At 40.5% G+C, this 23416-nt stretch overlaps 1 protein-coding gene and 1 long non-coding RNA gene across 2 annotated transcripts in view; one reads left to right on the top strand and one right to left on the bottom strand.

Annotated features, from left to right (window-relative positions):
• LOC133127085 (uncharacterized) overlaps nucleotides 1-3870 on the top strand; it is a 21886-nt gene extending 18016 nt beyond the window's left edge. The window contains exon 2 of the long non-coding RNA XR_009708585.1: nucleotides 3750-3870. This is a non-coding gene — a long non-coding RNA (uncharacterized LOC133127085). The remainder of the gene's footprint in view (nucleotides 1-3749) is intronic.
• A 10760-nt stretch (nucleotides 3871-14630) lies between these two features.
• eci2 (enoyl-CoA delta isomerase 2) lies at nucleotides 14631-23338 on the bottom strand. Its single transcript, XM_061239359.1, has 10 exons — nucleotides 23184-23338; nucleotides 21695-21857; nucleotides 21357-21455; nucleotides 20563-20748; nucleotides 20138-20207; nucleotides 19666-19768; nucleotides 18659-18779; nucleotides 18094-18183; nucleotides 16727-16870; nucleotides 14631-16184 (listed from the first exon to the last, which is right to left on the bottom strand). The coding sequence occupies exons 1-10, from the start codon at nucleotides 23234-23236 to the stop codon at nucleotides 16029-16031; spliced, it is 1185 nt and encodes a 394-aa protein (XP_061095343.1). The 5' UTR covers nucleotides 23237-23338; the 3' UTR covers nucleotides 14631-16028.
• Between the last annotated feature and the right edge of the window lie 78 nt (nucleotides 23339-23416).

Below are 23416 nucleotides of genomic sequence, written 5' to 3' on the forward strand. Positions count from 1 at the left end.
TGTCAGCATACGTCATGTTCATTTCATGCTCGAAGAGAAATTCTTACACATTGTGTGAGATTACAGGTTGCGATGTAATTGGAGTAAAGGTTTGTATTCTAGGAGCGTAACATTACATCTTACATGTTTTTCTTGGAAAGGTGGGGTAAATGTTCCCAGGTCATGCATTTGTCCAGTCTTCTGGGTGTTCTTACTGTTACTGTTACATTACTGTAAGTAACAAGGAGCACATCTTGCCACAATATCCTAATTGGTTTCATTAATGAATTGTGGACACTCATTAATGTTAATTTTATAAAGGATGTTAACAGTGGTAAACAAACCTGCCATTTCAATATTATCATTTGTAAATAATTCAACAAATTGCCATTACTTTTTTTTATCACTAAATGATAACCATCAGGGGATGTAGCAAGCAAGTATGTGACATGCTTGGAACTGACTTTGACAGAACTTGTTTAGAACAAAATATGTTGGAATCTTCTCTGGGTAATGTACTCAGTTTTCTCACAGCAAAAGGACAACCTAACAACAACATCCCCAATGTTCTTTAGGTGAAGGATGATGACTAGGTAAAAAGTGGTTCTATATTTTATTCTCCCAGAATCAAAAATTAGGATATCGCTGTAGACTGTAATACACACAAACAGAATAATCATAATAATTGTATTATTATTATTGTTATTGTTATTATTATCCCCGACGGCCAGGGCCTCTCTGTGCGGAGATTGCATGTTCTCCCCGTGTCTGCGTGGGTTTCCTCTGGGTACTCCAGTTTCCTCCCACAGTCCAAAGACATGCAGGTTAGGCTGATTGGAGAGTCTAAATTGCCCATAAGTATGAGTGTGTGAGTGAATGGTGTGTGTGCCCTGCGATGGACTGGCGACCTGTCCAGGGTGTATTCCGGCCTTTCGCCCAATGTATGCTGGGATAGGCTCCAGCCCCCCTGCGGCCCTGTTCAGGATAAGCGGGTTAGGATAATGAATGAATGAATGAATGAATTATTATTATTATTATTATTATTATTATTATTATTACTATTGTTGCTGAATGTTTTCCCAGCAATGATCTTCCATGTGAATTTAAATGTTGGCTTGGTTGAAATCCAAAACAACCCTGGCTATGTATCTGTTTCAGGACACCCAAAGGAAAGCCGAAGGGTTGTGAGGTTTTCAAGCAAGATTGAACGGTTGCTACACTGCCATCTAGTGGAACCTGGAGTTACAATCACTTATTTCTCTGAGTTCAAGTTGTGCAGTGTCCCAACAGTTGACCCGAGTGTCAAGGGAAGATAGGGTGAATTTTGCTTGAGCTGTGTCTTACAATTAAAATAAAAAATAAAGACATGAATTTACACTCAGTGGTGAGTATTTGGGAGATTTAGCCATCAATCTTAAAGTAATCTGAGCTAAGCACTATATTATGTGCAATGGCAGTGTTGAAAGCACCTAGACATCAACAGCTAAACCTTGATGGCCTGCAATGACCCTGCAGTCTTTATGTGTCTTTTGTCTGCTCACAAAGGCTAAATAGGCCCTGGGTTTTGTTCTGTGAGAATCATACTCAATTAAAGTGGTCGAAAGCTCTTAAGGGATTTTCTCTAACCTTACCCAGGACAGGGGATTGACTTAAATGCCCCATGCATATATGTGGCTGATAATTATATACAATGCCATAACTCTGCAGCTTTCAGGGGTTGTCTGCAGGTCATTAAAACACATTCTTTAGGGGATTATGCATTCTCTGAGTTTTTTAAAACACAGACTGCAGCTAAAAGCACTCAGCACTTTGTCAAAATATAAGTTTCTTCTAATCAACAACAAACTATTCCCCCAGGTAGGATGCAAACATTTGACATGGTGAAGCCTGTGAAAAGCCTGAAAAATCAAGCTTTGTCCAATAATTCCTATAAGAATTTCACTTTCTCCAATGGCTGTTAAAGCATTTTCATTGCTGTTATAATTACCAGTGTACATAGATTATGGTTTTTGAATGTACAGAAGCTGTTAATACACATTAGGCTATTCTATTTTTGTTGTTCTTGCTGGTGGTAAGCAGATTGAGAACTAGGGTGAACTCTACTGGAATTAACCTTGATGTTGGGGACAATGGGCCACATGCAAGAACATTTTCATACTCTTTTCATGAATTACTTTTTTCATACAAAGGGCTCATATGAGTGAGTCATGTCAGATTCAACATACGCTCCTAACTGTCCTAAATTCATATTCCTGTTATAATACAGCAAATATGGTACTGTCGCTGGGTTCCATTGCATAGATAGCCAATGGGATTATCAAAAACAAGGGACGTAGAGAGTAGCTGAGTTAATTTGATTTTGCCTAAACATAACAATATGGCAGTCCATTGATAAACTTTCTTTTTTTCCTCCTAAACAGTCCACTAAAAGATGTTTCTGAAAACATTTGAGGCAAGAAATTCGCAATGCAGCCCCATCATGCACTGCAAGCCCTCTCCATAGAAAATCAATGGAAGGTGTTGCTAACATGATTTGTACGACAGGTTGGAAACTGTAAATGTTGTTTCTACCTAAGGGAAAAATAAAGAAATTGGTGAATGCGCCAAGTTCTCTTAAATCACCTGTATGGGACATTCACAAATCTGTTCATACAAGTGGTTCTTACATGAGGCCCATGGTCATTTATCTGAATTATTCAACAGACTGCCAAGGGCCTCATCCTGTTGAGGCTCTGTTCTAGTGCATGGATATACCACAATCTAGTTTCTTATCCTGACCATGCTGTCAACTGTGGCCAGCACCCCCATAGGGCAAGTATTACCTAAGAACATGAAGGTTTAAGTTGGCAATGATAACAGCTTCTCATCTCAACTTTGCCTCTGTACCGATGAAGATATGAGAGCTATCAGGCTGTCACTGTCTTAGCACAGTCCCACAGGGATCCATTCTCGGCCCCCTCCCTCTTTCCTTTGTATCAACCACTCAAAGCCGGAACATGACCACTCAACTTTCAACATGTGGCAATTGAAATTTAAAGGATTTATTTCTGCGGTTCACACAAAACAGCAGCACGGAAGCTTGTGGCAAGAGTGAGAGCATTCACCCCCCCCCTCCCCACCACCGCTGCCAGCACTGCAAAAGAAAGGCAAAAACACAGACACCAAACAGAAAACAGAAGCGGGGTCGTGACACCTTATACACTAAATCTCTTGGCTCAGAAATATCTCCACAAGATATTCTCCTACCACTGCTACGCTGATGACACACAGCTAAGCTATTTAGGTCTTTTCCAATAGCAGAGGAACACATTGCCTCATGCATCACAGCATGCCTTAATGATAGCTGGAGTTGGATGATCAGTCAGCATGTTACACTCAGTCTTGCCAAAACTGTTGTACTCTATCTACCAGATACATCCTCCCCCCATCTGTCCATCACCCTTGGTAGCACAATAGTGTCTGCATCCCTGGCTGCCAAAATATCTTGATGTAGTCTTGGATAACAGATTGTCTTTCAATGACAATAGCATAACAGTAACACAGGGCTGCCATTTTCTTCTCTACAAACTAATTTCCTCACTATGGCTGCTACTGAGCTCATTCAAATCCGTGTGCTGTCCTGACTTGAGGGAGGTACCTTGATGGTAGCATTTATGATAACTGCAGTAACTTTATTTATCTTAAGTGTTTGCTTACTATGTGAAATGCACCTTTGAAAGTCGCTTTGGTTTAACATTAAGTGACAGGATTGTACATTTGTCTCCCTGCAGGTGCCATCCAGCATATTCAGAATACTGCTGCCCAACTCATCGACAATCAGCTGAAAAACATCTCTTCATCTTCCTTCCATGGCTACCAATCTTGGACCAAATAAAATACAAATCTCTAGTCCTGGTGCCTTAGTTATAAAAAGCATTTATTGGATTTAAACTTAATTGTAAACTTAAAATAATTTCCCAAGTTGCGCTTATGCTTGAATTTATTTTATTTATTTATAACTGAGACCAAAAATAAAAGTTGCTTTACATTGATCTTATGTGGCATATCTGTGTCTTATGCACCTGCCATATGTAAAGCTCACATGATGTAGAAATTACAGGAACATTCTATACCATTGCCCCTTCCTGTGAATGCAGCCAATAATAGCCATTGTTCTGTAAATAAGGTTGCATTTCAAGATTTCTAGCCAGCATGTAAAGTACTGTAATTAATGTACATCTAGGGTATCCAAGTGTATCCATAATATCCAAGTGTGATTTTATAAATAACTGGTGGTTTTCTGTGTAAGCTACAATTTAAGACAAAATTAGATTTTATAAATGAGGGCTTGTCTATAGTACACCCAGAGGAACATAACCTTACCTGCAATCGGTTGTCAAGCCTTACCAGGCCATTCTGCCTATGCAATTTATTCTCCTTTCTCTAAAAGGGCCCTCTTCTCAATAAAGCATGGCTCTATCATGGCATGAATCTAAAATTATATCCCCTTACCCATTTTATTCCTAATAATAATACAGTTCCCTCTTGAACCTACTATGGAATCTGGTATCTAACATATGTTATTAGATTATGTATTGACAATTACTATTTGCTGTCATTCTCTTGACCAAGCATCAGCACTGTTCTTGCCTAAACATGATGTATATGCACTTATGTAAGTTGCTCTGGATAAGAATCTCTGTTAAATGTAAATATCAACCTGAGGAATTAGTGTGTGAACACCTGTTACAGAATTTGATGTCAACCCTTGAGAAACAATGAGTATAGCTGTGTCTCATACCAACAAAAGCAGCACCCTAATTACTGCTCTCTGTAAAAATAAATACCATAAGGCACTTTTTTGCAATGTTTGCAGTATTTATTGTAAAACAAAACAGATCTGTTGTGAGTTTTGAACTGGGGATGAACAGTTAGTATACTGAGTACAATTAGCATGCTGAGTAAACCATTGTTATGGAGGTGGTTAGTAGCAAGTTTTAAACCAAGATATACAGTAAATGGTAAATGGTTGGCATTTATATACCGCGTTTATCCAAAGCGCTGTACAATTAATGCTTCTTATTCACCCATTCATACACACTCACACACCAACGGCGATTGGCTGCCATGCAAGACGCCGACCAGCTTGTCAGGAGCATTTAGGGGTTAGGTGTCTTGCTCAGGGACACTTCGACACAGCCCGGGCGGGGGATCGAACCGGCAACCCCCCAACTGCCAGACGACTGCTCTTACTGCCTGAGCCATGTCGCCCCTGTACTTTACAGTGAGCTCCATAATGTTTGGGACACAGGCATATTTTTTCCTTGATTTGTCTCTGTAGTGAGAAGTTTTATAAATGTACAAAGGAAGCAATTGAACACTCCTGACAAATGAGAAACACCCGCAAAGCCATTTGTCCCAAACATTATGGTGCTCTGAAATGAGGGGCTACGTATAAAAAGTGGTGTAATGTCTAACTGGTGAAACCCAATATGTGTACAAATACCCATAGATAAAAGCTGAGAATGTGGAGTAGAGAGCCAAATCAAGAAAAAGAAAATGTCTATGTCCCAAACATTATGGAGCTCACTCTATGTTTGGATCTTCAAGTTAAAGACTAATGGTCTCCAGCTAAGAGAATCAATCATAGGATTAGGGTGCTGCTTTTGCTGGTATTTCAACTGACAAAAGCCACCCAGTTTCTTGGAATTGAAAACTCCAGACACAGAAGCTGAAACTTAAGGTTCAAACTTCAGGCACTTCAATCTGTCTAGATAAGGTATTATGCTGTCTTTAGTTCCAGAACTCCCGGACGATTGCTGGAAAGTGTAGAATTACTGAAAGAGAAAATATGTCATTTCCAATCACATGTCCATCTGACAAAATAATTCAATTCTTTCCTTCGGCATTGCTTGCACCCTCTCCCTTTATTTTTCTGGTTCTGCCATTAACATCTGATAAGAGGGTACATTGCCTGAATCTCTTGAAATTAAGTTATTGCATATATTGCAATATATTGTATATTTACTCGCAGAAATAAATAAGATTTGCTTGTAACAGTTACATTATATTTCAATGAAATGAGATAAGTTCTTCTGTAATCAGTAATAAAACAGATTTGTTCCTTCATATAAGAACCATGCATGTGCACACCCTAACTAAACTAAAAGACTAAACTGGTTTCATGTCTGTATTTGATGCTGGATGAGAATTCTGATGTTATGATAATAATTATTAATACAATAAATTACATTTAACATGTATTGAACATTTAGATACTGAAGCAATAATAACATGAAACAGAGCATGTCAGCAAGCAAACTAGGGTGAAAAATTGAGCATGGAAAATGCAAAGCACATGTGCCAGTTTAATTCCACAAATATGAATCAATCAAAATGTATTTTTTTTGTGAGAACAATGCTCAACTAAGTTGATGGTGAATGGTGAAGGCTTTACAGCAATTCAAAATTTTCAGTGTCCACTTGTTGCACGTATACACTATTGTCACTTCATAATACGCGGCTAGTTCTCTTCAAGGCACTGTATGAACATCTTGTATATACTGTATACTACTTATTTTAAAATCATCTGCCTGCAAAGTTAGGTGAAAAGTTTATAGACACAAATCTGAAATTTGAGAGAGAAATGTTGCAGTTCTGCTGTATGTAAGTCCCTGAGCCCCTAAATCACTCACGCAAGATAATAAACCTTCCATACTGAAGCCTTCCCTGTAAAACTGCTCAGGCTCTGCGCTGGACAGCCAGCAACGAGTGGGACCCAGGAGCCCTCTGATTATCTCCAGTTCCGTTTCCCCCCTTCCCTTTTGCCCTAATCATTCCCCCAGAGCCCCATTGACGGTCCCCGAATGTGAACCCGAGAGCCCTGGCACTAGCAGGTCGGCCCGGGGTGAAGTCGACGGCCCCCCTTCCAGGGAACATCAGTCATCCCGGACAGGAACGTCCCGGGACGCTGCTCCGCAGGCTTTCCTTCCCTTCCACCCCCACCCACGGTCACCTCCGAGAAGCCTCCTCTCGGCCTACACGGTGTCCGTTACGGAAACCTCCCAGGACGCGCTCTGTGGCGGCCCAAAAGCCAGGCGCTCGCTGTTTATGACCAGCTTTCCTGAAAAACATCTGATATTGTACAGACTAGCCAAAGCTCACACCCTCATGAGATGTTATGTCATGTTGCGCTAAATGTTGAAATGTATAAAGGTTTCCACATCAACACACACACACACACACACACACAGGTTGTATTTTCATCAGCAGATGCAGGAAGCATGGAAGTCTGGGTCTGTGTGTAGGAGGTAGGAATGCTGAGCGCCACACTGACAGATTCCATATGCTATTCTGTTATAGAGGGTAACACTCATAGTTAAATAAAAGAGGCAAAATTCATTCAATAAATTTTTCAATTATGGGTCCAGCACGATGTTTACAAAATTACCATGAGATATACTCCCATAGCGGCCATATGTTTTTACATATAATTATCTCTGCAATTTGTTACAGCTAATATGGCTGGCAATTCTAATGCCAGAGGATGTATTTGTGTGCTACATTTGATTTACCTCCAGGTAAAGCCCTTTGCCAAATGCAAGAGAGCAGTTCCCTTATACTCCTCTTTCAAAACATGTTTTAAGCTCCAGATAGTTCATTGTCTTATCTCAATATAAGATTATTGGCTGATTTACATGGCTGCCATTTTTAACAGGTCTATTTTTTCAGCTGGATATTTACACTGGTAATTATTTTACTCAAGGGTACAACGGCAGTGTCTCCGCTGGGACACGGATGCACAGACCTTCCGGTTACTAGCCCAAATCCATAACCGCTGCTCCATACTGCCCCCCCCCCCCCCCCCACACCGCCCCAGCCTTCTTCCTTGGGGTACGGTGCATTCATCAGCAGTGGTGACAGGCTTAACGGCCATCCATCACTGTGGGAGCAACAGCGTGGAGAAGTTGCCACAGCTCTCAGCATGTAACGAGTGGGCTGAGGATTCAAATCCCAAAAGACTCCGTCGGAGACAAGACCTTTTCCGGCATTTTCCAAAAGCAGTGTTCATACTTTTTTTTCTTTATGCAAGGACAAACGATTCACTCCAGAAAACTTCCGCAGATTATTTTCATGTGTGTTGTCTGCAATTTCGGTATATGCTCCTAGTGAGCTTGCCACTTCCTGGACATTCTGGTTCAGTGCAGTTTTTACAGATGTGTGCATTTAGAAACCAATTCAAAAAGTGTGAAAATGATAAATCAAGATGCCCCGACCTGTGAGAAAATAGTTTAGTCTATGCTTAAGTCAATCATACTATCCAACAAACTATGTGAGTGGAAAGTCCTTCAACTCATAAGAGAAATAAGAAATTATAATGGCAAGACCAGGCCACAGAGCCCACTGTGGTTTATTGCTTGTCTGCAGCATAGAGTCAATCTACCATTTTATGAAACGTGTCATATCAACCCCAGTCGTAAAGGTTTAAATGACCCAGAATCCAAACATATTGCACCTTCTTAAAGGAGCACTGTAATGTTTGTTTCAGTTGAGCTTATTTGGATTAATTGCTTAGATTATGTGTGTAGGCATTTTTTAAATCACCGTCAGTGTAGCCGTTTCCTAAATAAGGGGCAAAACTTCTCAAAACAAACACGTCCAGAGACTGGTTTATGGACGGCCACTCATCCAGGCAATAACATAACACTCCCACAAAAATATGGTAACGTTAGCATAAAAATATTGCCAAAGCTAACTAAGAGGATTAATTGGAAGAAGTATCCACAGCAACGTTTTGATACAGCTTGTTAGCTATATATTTACTTACTCGCATAGTTGCCCTCCTGGACCCCTTGGTTGTGGATACTTCTTCCAATTAATCCTCATATTTCTGCAGAAGTTGGTAAGTACTGCAGGATGCAGCTTCGGACACTTGCTACATCCTGCAGTACTTCTTCTGCAGCAATAGGAGGATTCATTTGGAGTAAGTAAATATCTAGCTATCTAGCTGTATCTAAACGTTGGTTGTGGATACTTCCAATTAATCCTCTCGGTTAGCTTCAGCTGCTTCGTCTTCTGCTGTCTATTATTTCTCTGTAAATTCCGATTCAAAACTGCAAGGATTTTACACACACATACTTTAAGCATTTAATCCAAATAAGTTCAACGCAAACACGCGTGACAGTGCTCCTTTAATTTGGAAATGGTGTGACCATGGAAAAGCATACAACACTGTGGGAGCGCTCCTCTGACATGGCATCCATTGGTGGGGGGCAATGAGAACCTATTGGTGGCCTTATGTGCCCTACTATTAAACCATATCAGTCCATTACTGCAGGCAGTCTGGCTGAAACACGGATGATTCAAACAACTAGGGACCGGCTGTCCTGCTTTTACCTCTGGCTTTCATTTATCGAATGTCACTCTCCCTCCCAATCCTCAGGGGCCATGGCTCAGGTCACCATGTCCATGCCCCATACAAAATTGTGGCGTCATGCAGTGAACACTTATCATGTTTACGCTAGTGCCAGTGGAAATACCACCAATTTAGTTCGATGAAGCGTGCGAAAGGGTGCTGGGTGAACCGTAACTGTGAAATCTGGTCTCACTGAAAGGAAAGTTATGAGATAAGAGTTAGTAACTTCCCAGATGAAGGAAGCTTCTCCAATAACAGCCGTTTGATTTCTGAAATTCTAAATGTCGGCCGCTCAGATAAGTGAGAAAATGCAAATAACTTAAAATATTCCAGTAAGGGAACGCACATACACACATTATTACTTTTCTGCCATGTCAAAGGTGGATTAGGTAGATTTCTGGTTTAGAAAGGACAGGGCAGTTGAACAAAAATATCCATAAGGGAATAAGCATATGTGTTGTTTGGACCACTCAGATCCGAACCAAACCATAATCTTGTTTCAGTCTTCATAAGGAAAAGATTCTTGCTGTCTGTATGTTCAAGGGTTCATCCTCATCCATTTCTAAAGTAGGCAACCATGGATTGGCTAAGGATCTTTTGCAACTATTATATTTGCCCAACACATCGCAGGGAGTTGGAAGGAGCAGGGTTCCTACTGTGGTCTGTTATTATCTCAAGAACAGGTTAACCAACAAACAAAGTGTGAATCATGCTCCTGCTTTTGAAACGTGAAGCCTGGGTGTTGGCAGTATTTTAATGGAGCATGACGTGTTGTTTCTGATTTTTCTTTTTCTTTCTTCCTTCAAAGCCACGTTGACATCACATTTCTGCGACCACCCAAGTTTCCGTGCAGGGTTATTCCGGAGTGTCACCTCTCGGGCAGTTAGTAGTAGATGAGGCACTGGTGTGATGTAATGGAAGTGTCTTAATGGAAGTGACCATGATCATTGATGGTCGGGGTCATGAGTTTAAATTCCTTGCATTCCTTAATTCCCGAATACCATGCAGTTTTTTTGCCTTGTTGTGCCAGTGCAATTGTGAATTTAAAAAATCTGTTGAATGATAGTGATAGTGTTGTGACAGCTGGTCTCACTGAAAGAAGGTTATGAGATAAGAGTTAGTATAAGCACTGATTCTTCAATCAGTCTTTACAAACAATTAGCTTCCTGTGTCTAGATTACTGTAGCCATCCAATTAGCATGCTTATTACCACATTTACAGTTCCCATTAATACTGTTGCAATGATTCCCAGTTTGAATGAGAGAGATCAGATAGCTATTTGGCATGTGTTAGTGGCCTTTTAATTTGTCATACCTTAGCTTTTACAGCTAGATGTTGTCCACTCACACATGATTCTTAGCCTCTAATCAAATATTCTGGAGGTAGGGAAGCCTTACAATCATATCCACACAATTTACACTGATGTCACTGTTGCGCATCAGTAGATATCGGCAATATAACCTTTTGTGCCTGTTTCATCTCCCTAGATGAAGGGCTATTATCCTTCAACACGGCCAGACAGTAAAAGGTTAGCCAGGCAGGTGAGATATGCAAAACACATGTAGTTTCCCGAAACAATATCAGAAACACCTGCCCTATTGGCACCAGTGAAGTGCCAGTGATTAGATAGAACAGAGGGCAGATCTATTTTATCTTTTACCTGGCCAGGGGATTCCTTTGAACACCACTCAAAACCATATGTTTCTACCTCTGGCCATGGTGAACCATCTCCACAAATGCCTGCTCATGATTCATACAGTCAATGCAAGCTCAGCCCTGCTTTTCAAAGAACCGTGGTGGGAGGTAAGGAATATCAACCTGCTGATGTATGTAGTTTTTCCCCCAGTCATCATCCCTTCCGTCTTCAGTCGTCCCTGATGCCATGAAAACTCGAGTTCATATTGCCACATCAAGAGCCATATCAAATTGCATCCAGGGCTGTTCTCCAAAAGCTTATTTGCCCTTTACCTCATGGATATCTGTTGGGATCTTAAAATTTATGTAATGTTTTACAGAGAAGGCCAGCGAGTATTTGAAAGTGAATTCAGGGGAAAGCGAGAACACCCAAAAGCTCCTCGAAGTTAATGTCTAAACATCCATTTCCCAGGGTCAAATTTCTCATAAAATGTCATAGTGCCTTTAAAAAAATATTTTTCTCACAGACTAGTACCCAAGGATTGTCAGTGGGACCACATTAAATTTCCATTTTACATTTCCCTCCAAGGTTACCTGGATTTTACAGCCGTAACTATAAGAATGCTAGGAGTGGGGGCGGTCTGAGAGCCCTGTCATCATGGTGTCTCGCTGCACTAGAGGTTCCTCCCCTAGTATTCCCTGCAGAATCCCACAGCGCAATCCTCCCCAGCTTCCTTCCTGTTGTTGTTCATTACAGTAGCCAGCACTGTTCTGCCCGGGGAGCCACCAATCATGGAGGTCACACTGTACAAACACTTTCAGATTAGACATATTGAAGAGAAGGAAGCAACACATGTACACTTTCTTAAAAAATATTTAAACAATTTCCCTTTGGCCCATTAGTTTATTTATTTAATGCAGTAGGCACTTTACGGTATGCAGGGTGTAAATAATACTCATGAGGCAAAATTATTTTCTTTATCGCCCCCAGTTTTCTCAACTGAGGTTGTAATGAATTTCAAAGAGTGGTTCCATGTTAGCGGCACAATTCCCAAACAATGAATTTCCAGTATCTTAGTTCAGAAACTTCACATTATTAAATTTATTTGTAATAAATAAGTGTTTTTGACATGCTATAAAATAGTTACCTGCTAACCACACATGTTCAGTTGTTTCTTCACAGTAGTGATGAATAATTTAAACTTGTTCAAACTTATATGTTTATTGATTAAATGTGCTGAGAGCATAACCATTTTCTGTTAAATCATTCATTGTTTCTTAAGCGTGCCACTACAAATATAAGCTAATACTACAGAAATGGGCTTAAATCAAAGTCATTCACATCAAGTCAAGACCCATTCAAAATTAATTTATTCAAGAATCAGTATGGTGCTTCTATAACTCAATCCTTCCTTTTTTTCTCTCATGAGAAACTGAGGGACAAATACACATGGAGTCAACATGAATCCTGATAGTATAAAAAGCCTGCCGATAACATTGAAGCACGAAAAAGTAGTTTCTTAAATAGTCCATATTTGCATTATTGAATGTAATGTATCACAGATAGAGGGCAGTAATCCAAGCAGTCCCCTTGTAATGTGTACAGACCTCTTCCAGCATTCATTTTTACTGTGTATACTGTGCCCTCTATTGGATAGCAATGGCATTTCATTACAGCTCCTATTTGATTATTTGAGTAGAGTAACTACAATACATTTATATCAATATACATTTAAATTTATACAAATATATAAATTGGGCTTCTATTCTGCAATTTATACTGATGCTTGCTGTGCTGCTTTCAGTAGATACTGAAGCATTTCCGCTGAGGTATTTATTAGATATTTATTAGTTATTGGTTATTTATAGACTTATTGGTCTTCTGCTGAACCCTATCCACTTAAGAGGTGTAACATGTTGCATGTTCAGAGACACTCCTCTGCATACCACTATCGTAATGCGTGGTTATTTGCGCTACTGTCACCTTCCTGTCAGCTTTGATCAGTCTGTCTCTTCTCCTCTGACATCTCTCATCGATAATGTAAAAAGCCTGCCAAACTGCTGCTTGCTAGATGTTTTTCACACCATTTTCTGCAAACTCTAGGACTGTTGTGTGCAAAAATCGCAGAGATCACAGGGCGACATGGCTCAGGCAGTAAGAGTAGTCGTCTGGCAGTCGGAGGGTTGCCGGTTTGATCCCCCGCCCGGGCTGTGTCGAAGTGTCCCTGAGCAAGACACCGAACCCCCAAATGCTCCTGCCTTGCATGGCAGCCAATCGCCGGCGGTGTGTGAGCGTGTGTATGAATGGGTGAATGAGAAGCATCAATTGTACAGCGCTTTGGATAAAGGCGCTATATAAATGCCAACCATTTACCATTTAGATCAGCAGTTTCCGAGATATTCAAACCACCCTGTCCAGCACCAACAATAATTTCACAGTCAAAGTCACTTAGATCACATTTATCCCCCATTCTGACATTTGGTCTGAAAAACAGCTGAACCTTGTCTGGATGCTTTTATGCCTTTAGTTGCTGCCACGTGACTGGCTGATTAAATATTTGCATTAACAAACTGGTGTACAGGTCTACCAAATAAAGTGCCCATGTATCTTTGGTGCACCATACTTTGTATAAAAGCATCCTGAATGTCTATTTGGTTTAACCACTGGTTTTCATGACATGTACAAAAAAGAATGTACAAAGAAATGTACAAAAACTTAATGCAGTTCTCAACTTACTTTCTCAAGCCGTGTTCAATTTGTTTCTATCACCCTATTTTGGAAGAAAGTTTCAAAGTAACATAATTAATAATAGTCGTACTAATGGTAACTCATACCCAAGAATGCCTGTCTCAGCAGATAAGAATTTATTCAAATACACCTACATGAAACCGTTCAGGAAATAGAATAGTCTAAAATGTTGGCAGGGCATTCAAGACCTGAGAGCCATCAGGCATTAAATCACCCACTGGCCGGGTTAACTAGAGTTGAGTCAGAGCATGAGGGTGAACTGGATAGCACACAGCCTGAACCCACGAAGGAGAAGGCGCAAAACCCTGAATGAAGTGCAACTGATGTAGCACTCAAAGATGCCATTTACCTGAAATGCTAGATAGAAAAGAAGGTAAATCTGTGGAATCAGTGCTGCATAATAGTGCCTTGAGAGCAAAGGGTGGCATGACGTGCCCTTGTCCCTCCATCCCAGCCCACCAACCTCCACAGTTGGGGGACCTGTGGTGTGTACATTAGGGGTGCGCACATTAGGGGTGCGCAACAAGGGCCGATCCGTTTCAAGACATTGTACCAACTTTTGGTCTTAATTATTAAATTGACTCAATTATATCTTATCTGACGTGTATGAGCACCGGCTACAGCTGCAGACAGCAAGTGTATCCTAATGATTTTACTGTGCTCAAGTGCAGGCTTGAACCAGAGTAATTACTGAGATGACAGCAAATTAAAAACAAGGCAATTGGTTGGAACAAAAACCAGTAAGCAGACCGGCCCTCGAGGACCAGAGTTGGGCACCCCTAGTGTACAAAGCTAACACACAGTGCATTGAAATTTGGTTATACGGTATCTGGGAAGGAAACAATCTACTGCATTGATTCTGAACAGGCAAGATACAGTGAAACCACATTTATTGTGTGTTACATGTTACATCCAAGTAAAGAACTAAATAAATATTGTGTCTTTCTCACGTGTTAACAGCACAGCAGAGAAACTCAAGACAAACAATATCCTCAGAGACAAACAAAAGACAGACAGAGAAGGAACACACAGCAGTTTCAGTGTTCCTCCAGAACAGTTAGCTACCCATTACTTGATGTACTGTTGTGGAGAAACAAGGTAATTCAGCAAAAAGGCACATACATTAGTAATGATGTATGTGTAATCATGCACAGACTGAGTGGTATCACTAAAGAAAAACATTACTATGCATCGCAATTACCAGTATTGTACTGTAAAATAAATTTTAATTACACTGAAAAAGCAAATGCAAAAAAAATCAAACAAATAAAATAAGAAAGAAATCACAAAATCGTTTGTCACATTAGATACAGCTTATAAAAAGTAGAAAAGTTAATCTTGGATCTGAAATTCATCTTCTAACCCTAAATCGTCAATTTCACAGAAAGAAGTGACTTCACAAGATGATCAAAAACAGTGTTAAAATATGTGATGGAGGTTCCAATAGTTCCTACTGAAGTGTTACTTCACATACTGCATACACTTTCCTGTATAAGTCTATACAAAAGTCCCAACTTTATTGTATGCCAAATAGGGAGTTGGGTCAGCTTTAAATGACAGTACTTGGAATAAGGCTATTTCTGAATACAAGTTGGAAACTGAGGATGTTTTCTGTGTTCATTCATATCAGTTTTATGAATAAAATTTTCTCCTCATATATGTGTACCGTCACTTTTTCCAAAAGTTTTGCTTCGTCATTCTAGTCTTCTGCTACTTCTCCTAAGCTCCCAAAGACCCCCTAACCCCACCGGTCAGCAGCTTAACCCAAACTCCACTGATCTGCGACTGCACTCTGGTGACCCAAGTTCCTGCACTTGTTTCCCCCCCCCCCATTTAAAGCACTACTAATAAACACAAGGTCCACCGTAATATAAAAAGCCTCATACTTCAGTGATCTTGGTCAACCACTATCCAGTTTTCATAAGAAGTAATCCAAACACATATTCCTATTTCAAGTGAAGCTTGACAAGATCATATGGAATATGGGCATCCCGTTTAACTGACAACATAATGGAACATCAACACAAGGTTACACAACATGGCATTCCTGAATGACCGCCGGTAGTCCTAAACTGACTTTTACAGCGCATAAAGGTGGATGTCACCTTAGTATTAAGGCATTTTTTTTTTTTAAAAGGGACAAAAACTGCAGCACTTGATAGCAAGTTCACTCTAGTTAGTACTGCGGACTGTTAAAGTGCATGCGTCCGAGTAGCAGAGTCTAAAGGACGGAGGAGGATGTTGAACTCCCTGGGCATCCTCAGGCTGGACTCACAGTTTGGCTTTGCCTTGGAAGAAGCTCATGATGGCGTTCATGCATTCGTCAGACAGCCAGCGTTCCACCAGCCTCTCCACTTCCTGGTCGTTGACCGCGTGGAGTCGTTCCTTTTCCACCCCACGGACAAGCTGCTTGGACAGTGCCAGAGACTGGGGAGAGGGGAGCAATGGCATAGGAATTACCTGGGAAAATACCACGGAATATTCCGGAAAACATACTTGATAATTATTTTTAGTGGATAATATTATATTTCTAACTTTGTTTTAGAAGTTTTATTGTCTTTACTCATTACTCATTCAGGACTGTAGGTAACTACAGGCAGCCAAATTCTAACTGTTAGAACCTTACAGAGGTCTACATATACTGGTTGGCAGCCAAAAGGGTCATAGTTCCAGAATTTATGTGCTAAATTATAGCATTTGGTTTTTTTTGTTTTGTTTTTTTTGTTAATGTGCCAAATTCTGAACTTCTTGCTAGGCCAACCCTTGCAAAAGAGGTTTTTAACCTCAAGGGTCTTGCCTGGTTAAATAATGGTTAATAAATAAATAAATACACTGGATACTGAACACTTTTCTGGCCATTCTGGCATTTAAAAATGCTCATACAATTATTCATACATTTATTGGGAATAATTCCTGAACAGTATTCAGACCGTCCTGCAATGTTAACAGGAAGAGAAGGAAACGCTTACGTTTGGAGGCAGCTGGGCATAGGTCTTGAGTCTGGTCCACACTTCAGTCTGGAAGCTGCTGTCAGGGAAGACCTCTGTGACCAAGCCACACTGACAGGCCTCACTGGCCGTCAGCTTCTTATTGAAAAGCAGCATCTCACCGGCCTGGGAAACAAAGAATCTCCGGCTCAGATAATTACTTCATCTCAATGAATCCTTTCAGTCCCAAGAGTACCATATGACACTCACGCATAACTACCATACAATTCTAAGAGTGCCACATGGTACTCTTGACCTTATAACCTTTCAACCAATCAAAATGTTTTGAGCCCCTATTAAAACCCTACTAAATTCTCTCAGCTTTCTTAGCCAAACCGCTTTGGGATTTCGGTGGAGCCACTCCATATTTTCATAGCACAGTTGCTATCTCAGCCAACGTTTGGCTTCCGGACATCGGCATTAAATGGTTAAAGCAGCAGTGCTACTCAACTCCACGTCCTGTGAGCCGCAGTGTCTGCAGGCATTTGTTCCTAGCATACTTGTTTCTATGTTTCTATGTTTTAAACCTTTATAACTGATTATGATTGCTGTGCTTTTCCTGTTTTTGCCTTTTGGTTTGTATTTTTCCTGTTAAGCACTGAGCTGCAGTCTGCATAAAAGGTGCTATACAAATAAAGCTATTACTATTACTATCCATCCATCCATTATCTGAACCCGCTTATCCTGAACAGGGTCGCAGGGGGGCTGGAGCCTATCCCAGCATACATTGGGCGAAAGGCCGGAATACACCCTGGAAGGGTCGCCAGTCCATCACAGGGCACACACACCATTCACTCACACACTCATGCCTACGGGCAATTTAGACTCTCCAATCAGCCTAACCTGCATGTCTTTGGACTGTGGGAGGAAACCGGAGTACCCGGAGGAAACCCACGCAGACACGGGGAGAACATGCAAACTCCGCACAGAGAGGCCCCGGCCGACAGGGATTCGAACCCAGGACCTCCTTGCTGTGAGGCGGCAGTGCTACCCACTGCACCATCCGTGCCGCCACTACTACTATTATTATTATTATTATTATTATTATTATTATTATTATTATTATTATTATTATACACTACACCACCTGGTTTCACTAATTATTTCACCTGCTTGGTTCGGATAAGCTAATGAGTTAAAGCAGGTGGTGTAGCGCACAGTTGAAGCAAATGCCTGCAGACACTGCGGCCCACAGGAAGCAGAGTTCAGTAGCGCCGGGCTAAAGTAATAAGTTAATAGCCCACTCGGACCAGTACTTTGTATCATTAAATGTGTGCGCCTCACTCAATATGGCGATTACTGTGCCTTAGAAGGCTTGCAGGTGGAGAATAAGGGGATGCTGTTCTCACCTTAGCTGCGCCCATCATTTTAGGAAAGGTGTAGGAGGAGCAGCCCTCTGGGCTTTGACCCAGCTGGCTGAATGGGGTATGGAATGTCGCCTGAGAAGTGAACCCAGAAAGAGAGGAATTGAAACAGAGGTCTAAGCCCTCTTGCAGCACTCTACTGCTAACAGTAATAGCATAACATCATACAAGATATGGGTTAAAATGTAGGCAAGTTTAGAGCAATAGCATTTATTTCAACAGTTAGGAAGCTGAAAAGGTGTGGCCTTTTAAAACGATATAAATACACTGTCAGCTGTACACGGTTTGAATTTTCTAATTTAGTTTGGACAGAAATGCATCACAGGCCCTACCTTAGCGAACCATCACACCCCTTATTATCACATGAATATGACACAATGTAAAATATATTTTTTAAATTATATTGCAGTTTAGTGAAGGAAATCAATGGCTACACAAGGGCGTTACTGCACTGCATTATATACAACATTAAATTTAACATTAGCAGCCCAGCAAACACCACTAGATAATGCATACCATGTAAACAATGACACCAGAAATGACACTTTACCCGTTCTGTTGCATAGACCACATCAAAGAGTCCAAGGAGTGTGACTGACACTCCAACAGCTGGTCCATTGATGACACCAATCAGAGGTTTAGGGAAGTCAATGAAGGCTTTCACAAACCCCCTATGCAGAGAGATATCGGAGAGAGATAGGCTTTGGTTGAATACACATACACATTCATACATTACGTTTTGGCTCTGTTCATCAGAATTTTAGATTTGTAATCAAAAAATTCAAATGCGGTTAACATGCAGTTTGTCAGCTTTTATTAAAGAGCATTTTGGACATTTTCGTGACACCATCTAGAAATGGCAACACATTGTCCACCCATTTCAGACAAGCGAGTCGGTATCTGTGGCAGCCATACATGCTCAAACCATAATACCCCCACAACCATGTTTCACAGAACTTTTGCAGTTCCTTTTAGCCTCCACACTTTGCTCCTGCAATCACTCTGAAGAAGCGTACCTGTGTTCCTAATAAAGTGCTCAGTGAGTGTGCAATGAAATGGCAATCACTCAATAGGTTTAATGCTACCAGCACGATAATACTTACTCACATTCAGCATATAGACAAAAAAAAAAATGCTCGTTAAAGTTGCGTTGCGTTGTGTTCTGTTCTGAACTTGTTGAGTACATGATCTAGCCTTCTGGTAATTGGCTGTATGTAGTGTTAAAAATTACTTTGGGACCACCTTGATACACAGCTCCAAGATGCCCTTAGATTTCTCAACCCCAATTCTTTAACCATTTTAGCCTACAATAAAACATGAAACTGATCATGAATTTTGATGATCATTATTTGTGAGATGACGGATATCACACAGAACCAAGATTTGACTATTTCTTCAATGTTTGTTATTTTGTAAGTTCTGTAATTGCTACATGGTGAAACCAAAATGTATGTGAATACCCTTTTATAAAAGGTGACAATGTACCAGTTTAACATGGACATATAGAGCTTACAATATATACACATGCAGTACATATAATTTGGGTCAATTGCCTACCTAAGCAACTCTCCAGAGTCTTTGGCCATCTGCTCAATTCCACCTTCTGGAATTTTTGTGAAGTTGTTCAAATCGTTGCCGCTGCAGTAAAAATCTCCACTACCTTGGAGAATAGTCAAGCAGGTAGAGTCAAACAAGTTATATGATTATGATGCTTGAAACACTTTTTCAAAATAAGAATAAGATGTCATGAGACTTCCAGATTCCAGGTCTATACACAGTCTGTCCAAAGCTGACAGATTTGAATTTCTAGAAAACTAGAATTTATATTTGTGGACCACAGTATTTCATAAGCAAAGTGTGCTTTTGGCAGGATAATTTGCTAGTCTTGATCCATTCATTAGCTGGTCATAAATGATATAAATGAATCTTGTATGTGCACAAACTGTAAACTACTAGGATTCAGTGAGCTGGACATATGTGGGGATTTTTCACTTTCACACAAATTGAGACGGTTACAGAAGCTGGTTACCTGTGAGCACAGTGATAACAGAGTCATCTTCTCCTGCAAGCTCCAAAGCCTTGATAATCTCGTTGTACATCTGGAGGAAATGGAGTCAATATACACCTATAAGGTTTTCTTTGTTCCCTGCCAGTAATACATTCAAAGAGTCTCAATTATGCAATTGTATTTACATCAGGTATTTCCAGACTTAGAACCATCTTAATAGTACTAACTTTTTGCAACTACCTGGAAAGCATTTGATTTGGTACAGAACTGAATCTTACTCATCTTTAGCATTGAAAATATTTTGTATTTCTGTACATTTTTTATATAATGTACAGAAATACATTATACAGACAGTAAGGTATGAAGATAATAACAATTGTTACACAAGTGTTTAGAGTAAACACTGCAGTCAGGGCCATGTAGAGGTCCAGACAAGATGGACTCACCCCGACTGTGATGGCATTCTTCTTTGTTGGCCGATTGAGGCGGATGGTGGTGATGTTGTCTTCTGTAGTCACCAGCAGTGTCTCAAATGCAGCACTGCTCCCAGCAGGCTTAGCTACAGCCTGGGCAGGCCCTTCCGCCTCTACCAGTGACGAGATCAGATTGATGTAGTCCTCTCTGGCCTTGTCCTGAGAGAGTAAAACAGAAACAAACTACTGTAGCTTCAGCAGACCTGGGTCAAAAACACATTTGAAATACTGCCAGTTTACATTTACTTGTACATTATAAATGTATAGATTCGGTAAGAATATTAAGTATGTACATAAAGAAATGACTACATGAAAATCCTGTCATGCAATTTGTTTATGCGTATTACTCTCTCTAAAATGCAGTAAGGAATCTTCTAAAATGGCAAAAATGCAAATTCAGTAGATAGCACTAAGTAGCAACATACAATAAGCAGTAAGGAATCAACTGCTTGCATATTAGATCATGATTGAATACTAATATTTTAATATTATTGCCAGAACACACAGCCCATGGGAGCAACGCGTGTAACCAGCAAACATGCTTCATTAACAGTGCATAGGTATGTCCACACACAGCCTCCCGTGTGTGTGTGTGTGTGGCCGTAAATTGTATTGCAAAAATCACCTGTGGCACATTTAAAATCAGCCTTTTTTTATCTGATGCAGTTACCTGTGGTACTTTGGGAGCCAAAACAATGCAATTATACACAGAACCTTTGACTGCTCACTACTAATTAAGATTTCTGCAGCCAGCATTGTAGTTGTACCTGTGACACATCTCCAAGAGACTTCCACGCATCCCACTTGGCCTTGTTCACAAAGTCCAGCATGCCTGGTTTGGGGGTGTAACAAGGACCCACAGAAGCCTGGACAGAAACACAGAAAAGGGGCATGGGAGGAGACAAAGTCCAAAAGAAAAATAAGGAAAACGGGAGATGGAAAAGCTTAAGAACAATGCATAACCCAGAATAATTTCAATTTGCTTCTAGCCTTTGACATCCTTGTGAAGTTTAGAGACTGTGGACAAATCTCACTCAGTCAAACTCTTACCTGGTTTCAACACTGGATTGATTGTATGGGCCAATATACAGCAGGATGGTCTCACCTGTTTGAAGAGGGCATATATCTTCAGCTTGACCTCATTGCCTGGGTCCTTCTTCAGAGCACCAAGCTGGGCCTTGGCATGGTTGAAGTCTTCCACAGTCACCCCCATCACTGACCCAGTTGTGTGCAGTTGGAGAACAGGGAACCGTAACCCTTGCAGCAGTCTATTCACAGAAAACAAAAACAAAAATGTTACCTGAATGGAATGAATATAATGAATGTAACAATCTGAACACCTGCGACTTAAGATTTCAGGGCAAATCCTATTGCCAAGCACACCACAAGCAAAGGTGTACAGATTAGACACAATCTGTACACCTGGCCAATTCTATTTAAAGTTAAAGGTACAATAGGTAAGATTGTTAAAAAGAATATATTGTTACAAGACCAAAAATATGATAGGTAAATCCCTACCTACCATTGAAAAAGTCTCGCGGACATGTTGACTCAACCTCTGCCTGTGTTTATAGTCATTAAATTCATATAGTTGACGGCCGACACTCTGTACCTAAACACTGTATAACTGTACAATATTTCAAGCTCATTGAGTTGAAAATTGGTTCTAATTGCCACTGCCAATGGATTTCAACGTCAGCGCGTTTACAGAGAAGGGGGAGGGATAAACAGTGTTGTGGTTTGAAGGTATTTGTTGCTGCTATTCCTCTCTTGACCGAAGTCCGAAATTACCTATTGTACCTTTAAAACTCAATACTGGGAGGAACCAAATAAATACACAAACAGGCTATAATCATTATTATAGTAATACTATAAAAACCAAGTTTGCAGTTGGCCTACTCGCTTAAATAAAGGTATAAAACTAAACGTTAAGAACGTAATTTTCTAATCAACTACTAAAGTTATACTTTATTGAATATAAACGTTCCATAACTGCTGTCAAATTAGTATTCGTTTGTAACGAATGTCCTGCATGTTAGCCCTGAAATCTAACTGTGCCAAAGGTCACGATCATTTGCACACAGAAAAGAGGCAAAGCCCTCGACTGGGTTTGTAGCTAGCTAGCAAGACACCTGAAAGTACGACGCTACGTTACTTTATGAAGTTATGTTCAATTAGTAAAATGAACAGCACAGATTATTCTAGTTAGCTAGTTACTGATTTTACGTTAACTACTACTCATAAGTTGGCTGGTGAGTCTAACTGTTGAGAACTCTCAAGCTAGCGTACTGGCTGCTACAAGAGCTAATGTTAACTGAACAATTCCCCGGCAACCTTCTACCAAGCACACTACCAGCTAGCAATAGATTATTTTCCATAGTGAAAGTTAGTTGGCTAGTAACGAGCTTGCTTATCGTTGATGTCATTTTAGGAAAGCCATGCAGAACTCCCTATGCAGAACCCGAAACAGCACCGGTTAATCATTCCGTTTCGACATCACATGCGTTTACAATTGGCTAGCTAAGTACTCAATTAACACGAATATCCACCGTATAGTCTTTACGTGTGCATTCCAAATATAAGGTCATTTTCACCTGGCAGATCTCACAAAACGCCACCGAGAAATCATGGAAAAAGTGACAGCCATGCCAATGAGGTCAGAGTTAAAAAGTTCTCTAGCCTGCTTTTGAAATAGCTTTAACCATAGACTGTATGCTCCGGCAAACTGACGGTGCAGTATGAAACCGTAATCTCGCCCCCTCTGATTACTATCATCTACGATTGGGCAGAAAGAAACCCACGGTTGTATGATAGGTTGGCGATTGGC

This window comes from Conger conger, chromosome 4, assembly GCF_963514075.1.
Source record: "Conger conger chromosome 4, fConCon1.1, whole genome shotgun sequence".
Classification (NCBI taxonomy): domain Eukaryota; kingdom Metazoa; phylum Chordata; class Actinopteri; order Anguilliformes; family Congridae; genus Conger; species Conger conger.

Coding starts and splice junctions, on each gene's coding strand:
- eci2 (XM_061239359.1), bottom strand. CDS start 23,236: ATGGCTGTCACTTTTTCCATGATTTCTCGGTGGCGTTTTGTGAGATCT. Junction 21,858..23,183: donor CGTTTTGTGAGATCTGCCAG/GTGAAAATGACC, acceptor TTCTGTGAATAG/ACTGCTGCAAGGGTTACGGT. Junction 19,769..20,137: donor TGTTATCACTGTGCTCACAG/GTAACCAGCTTC, acceptor CTATTCTCCAAG/GTAGTGGAGATTTTTACTGC.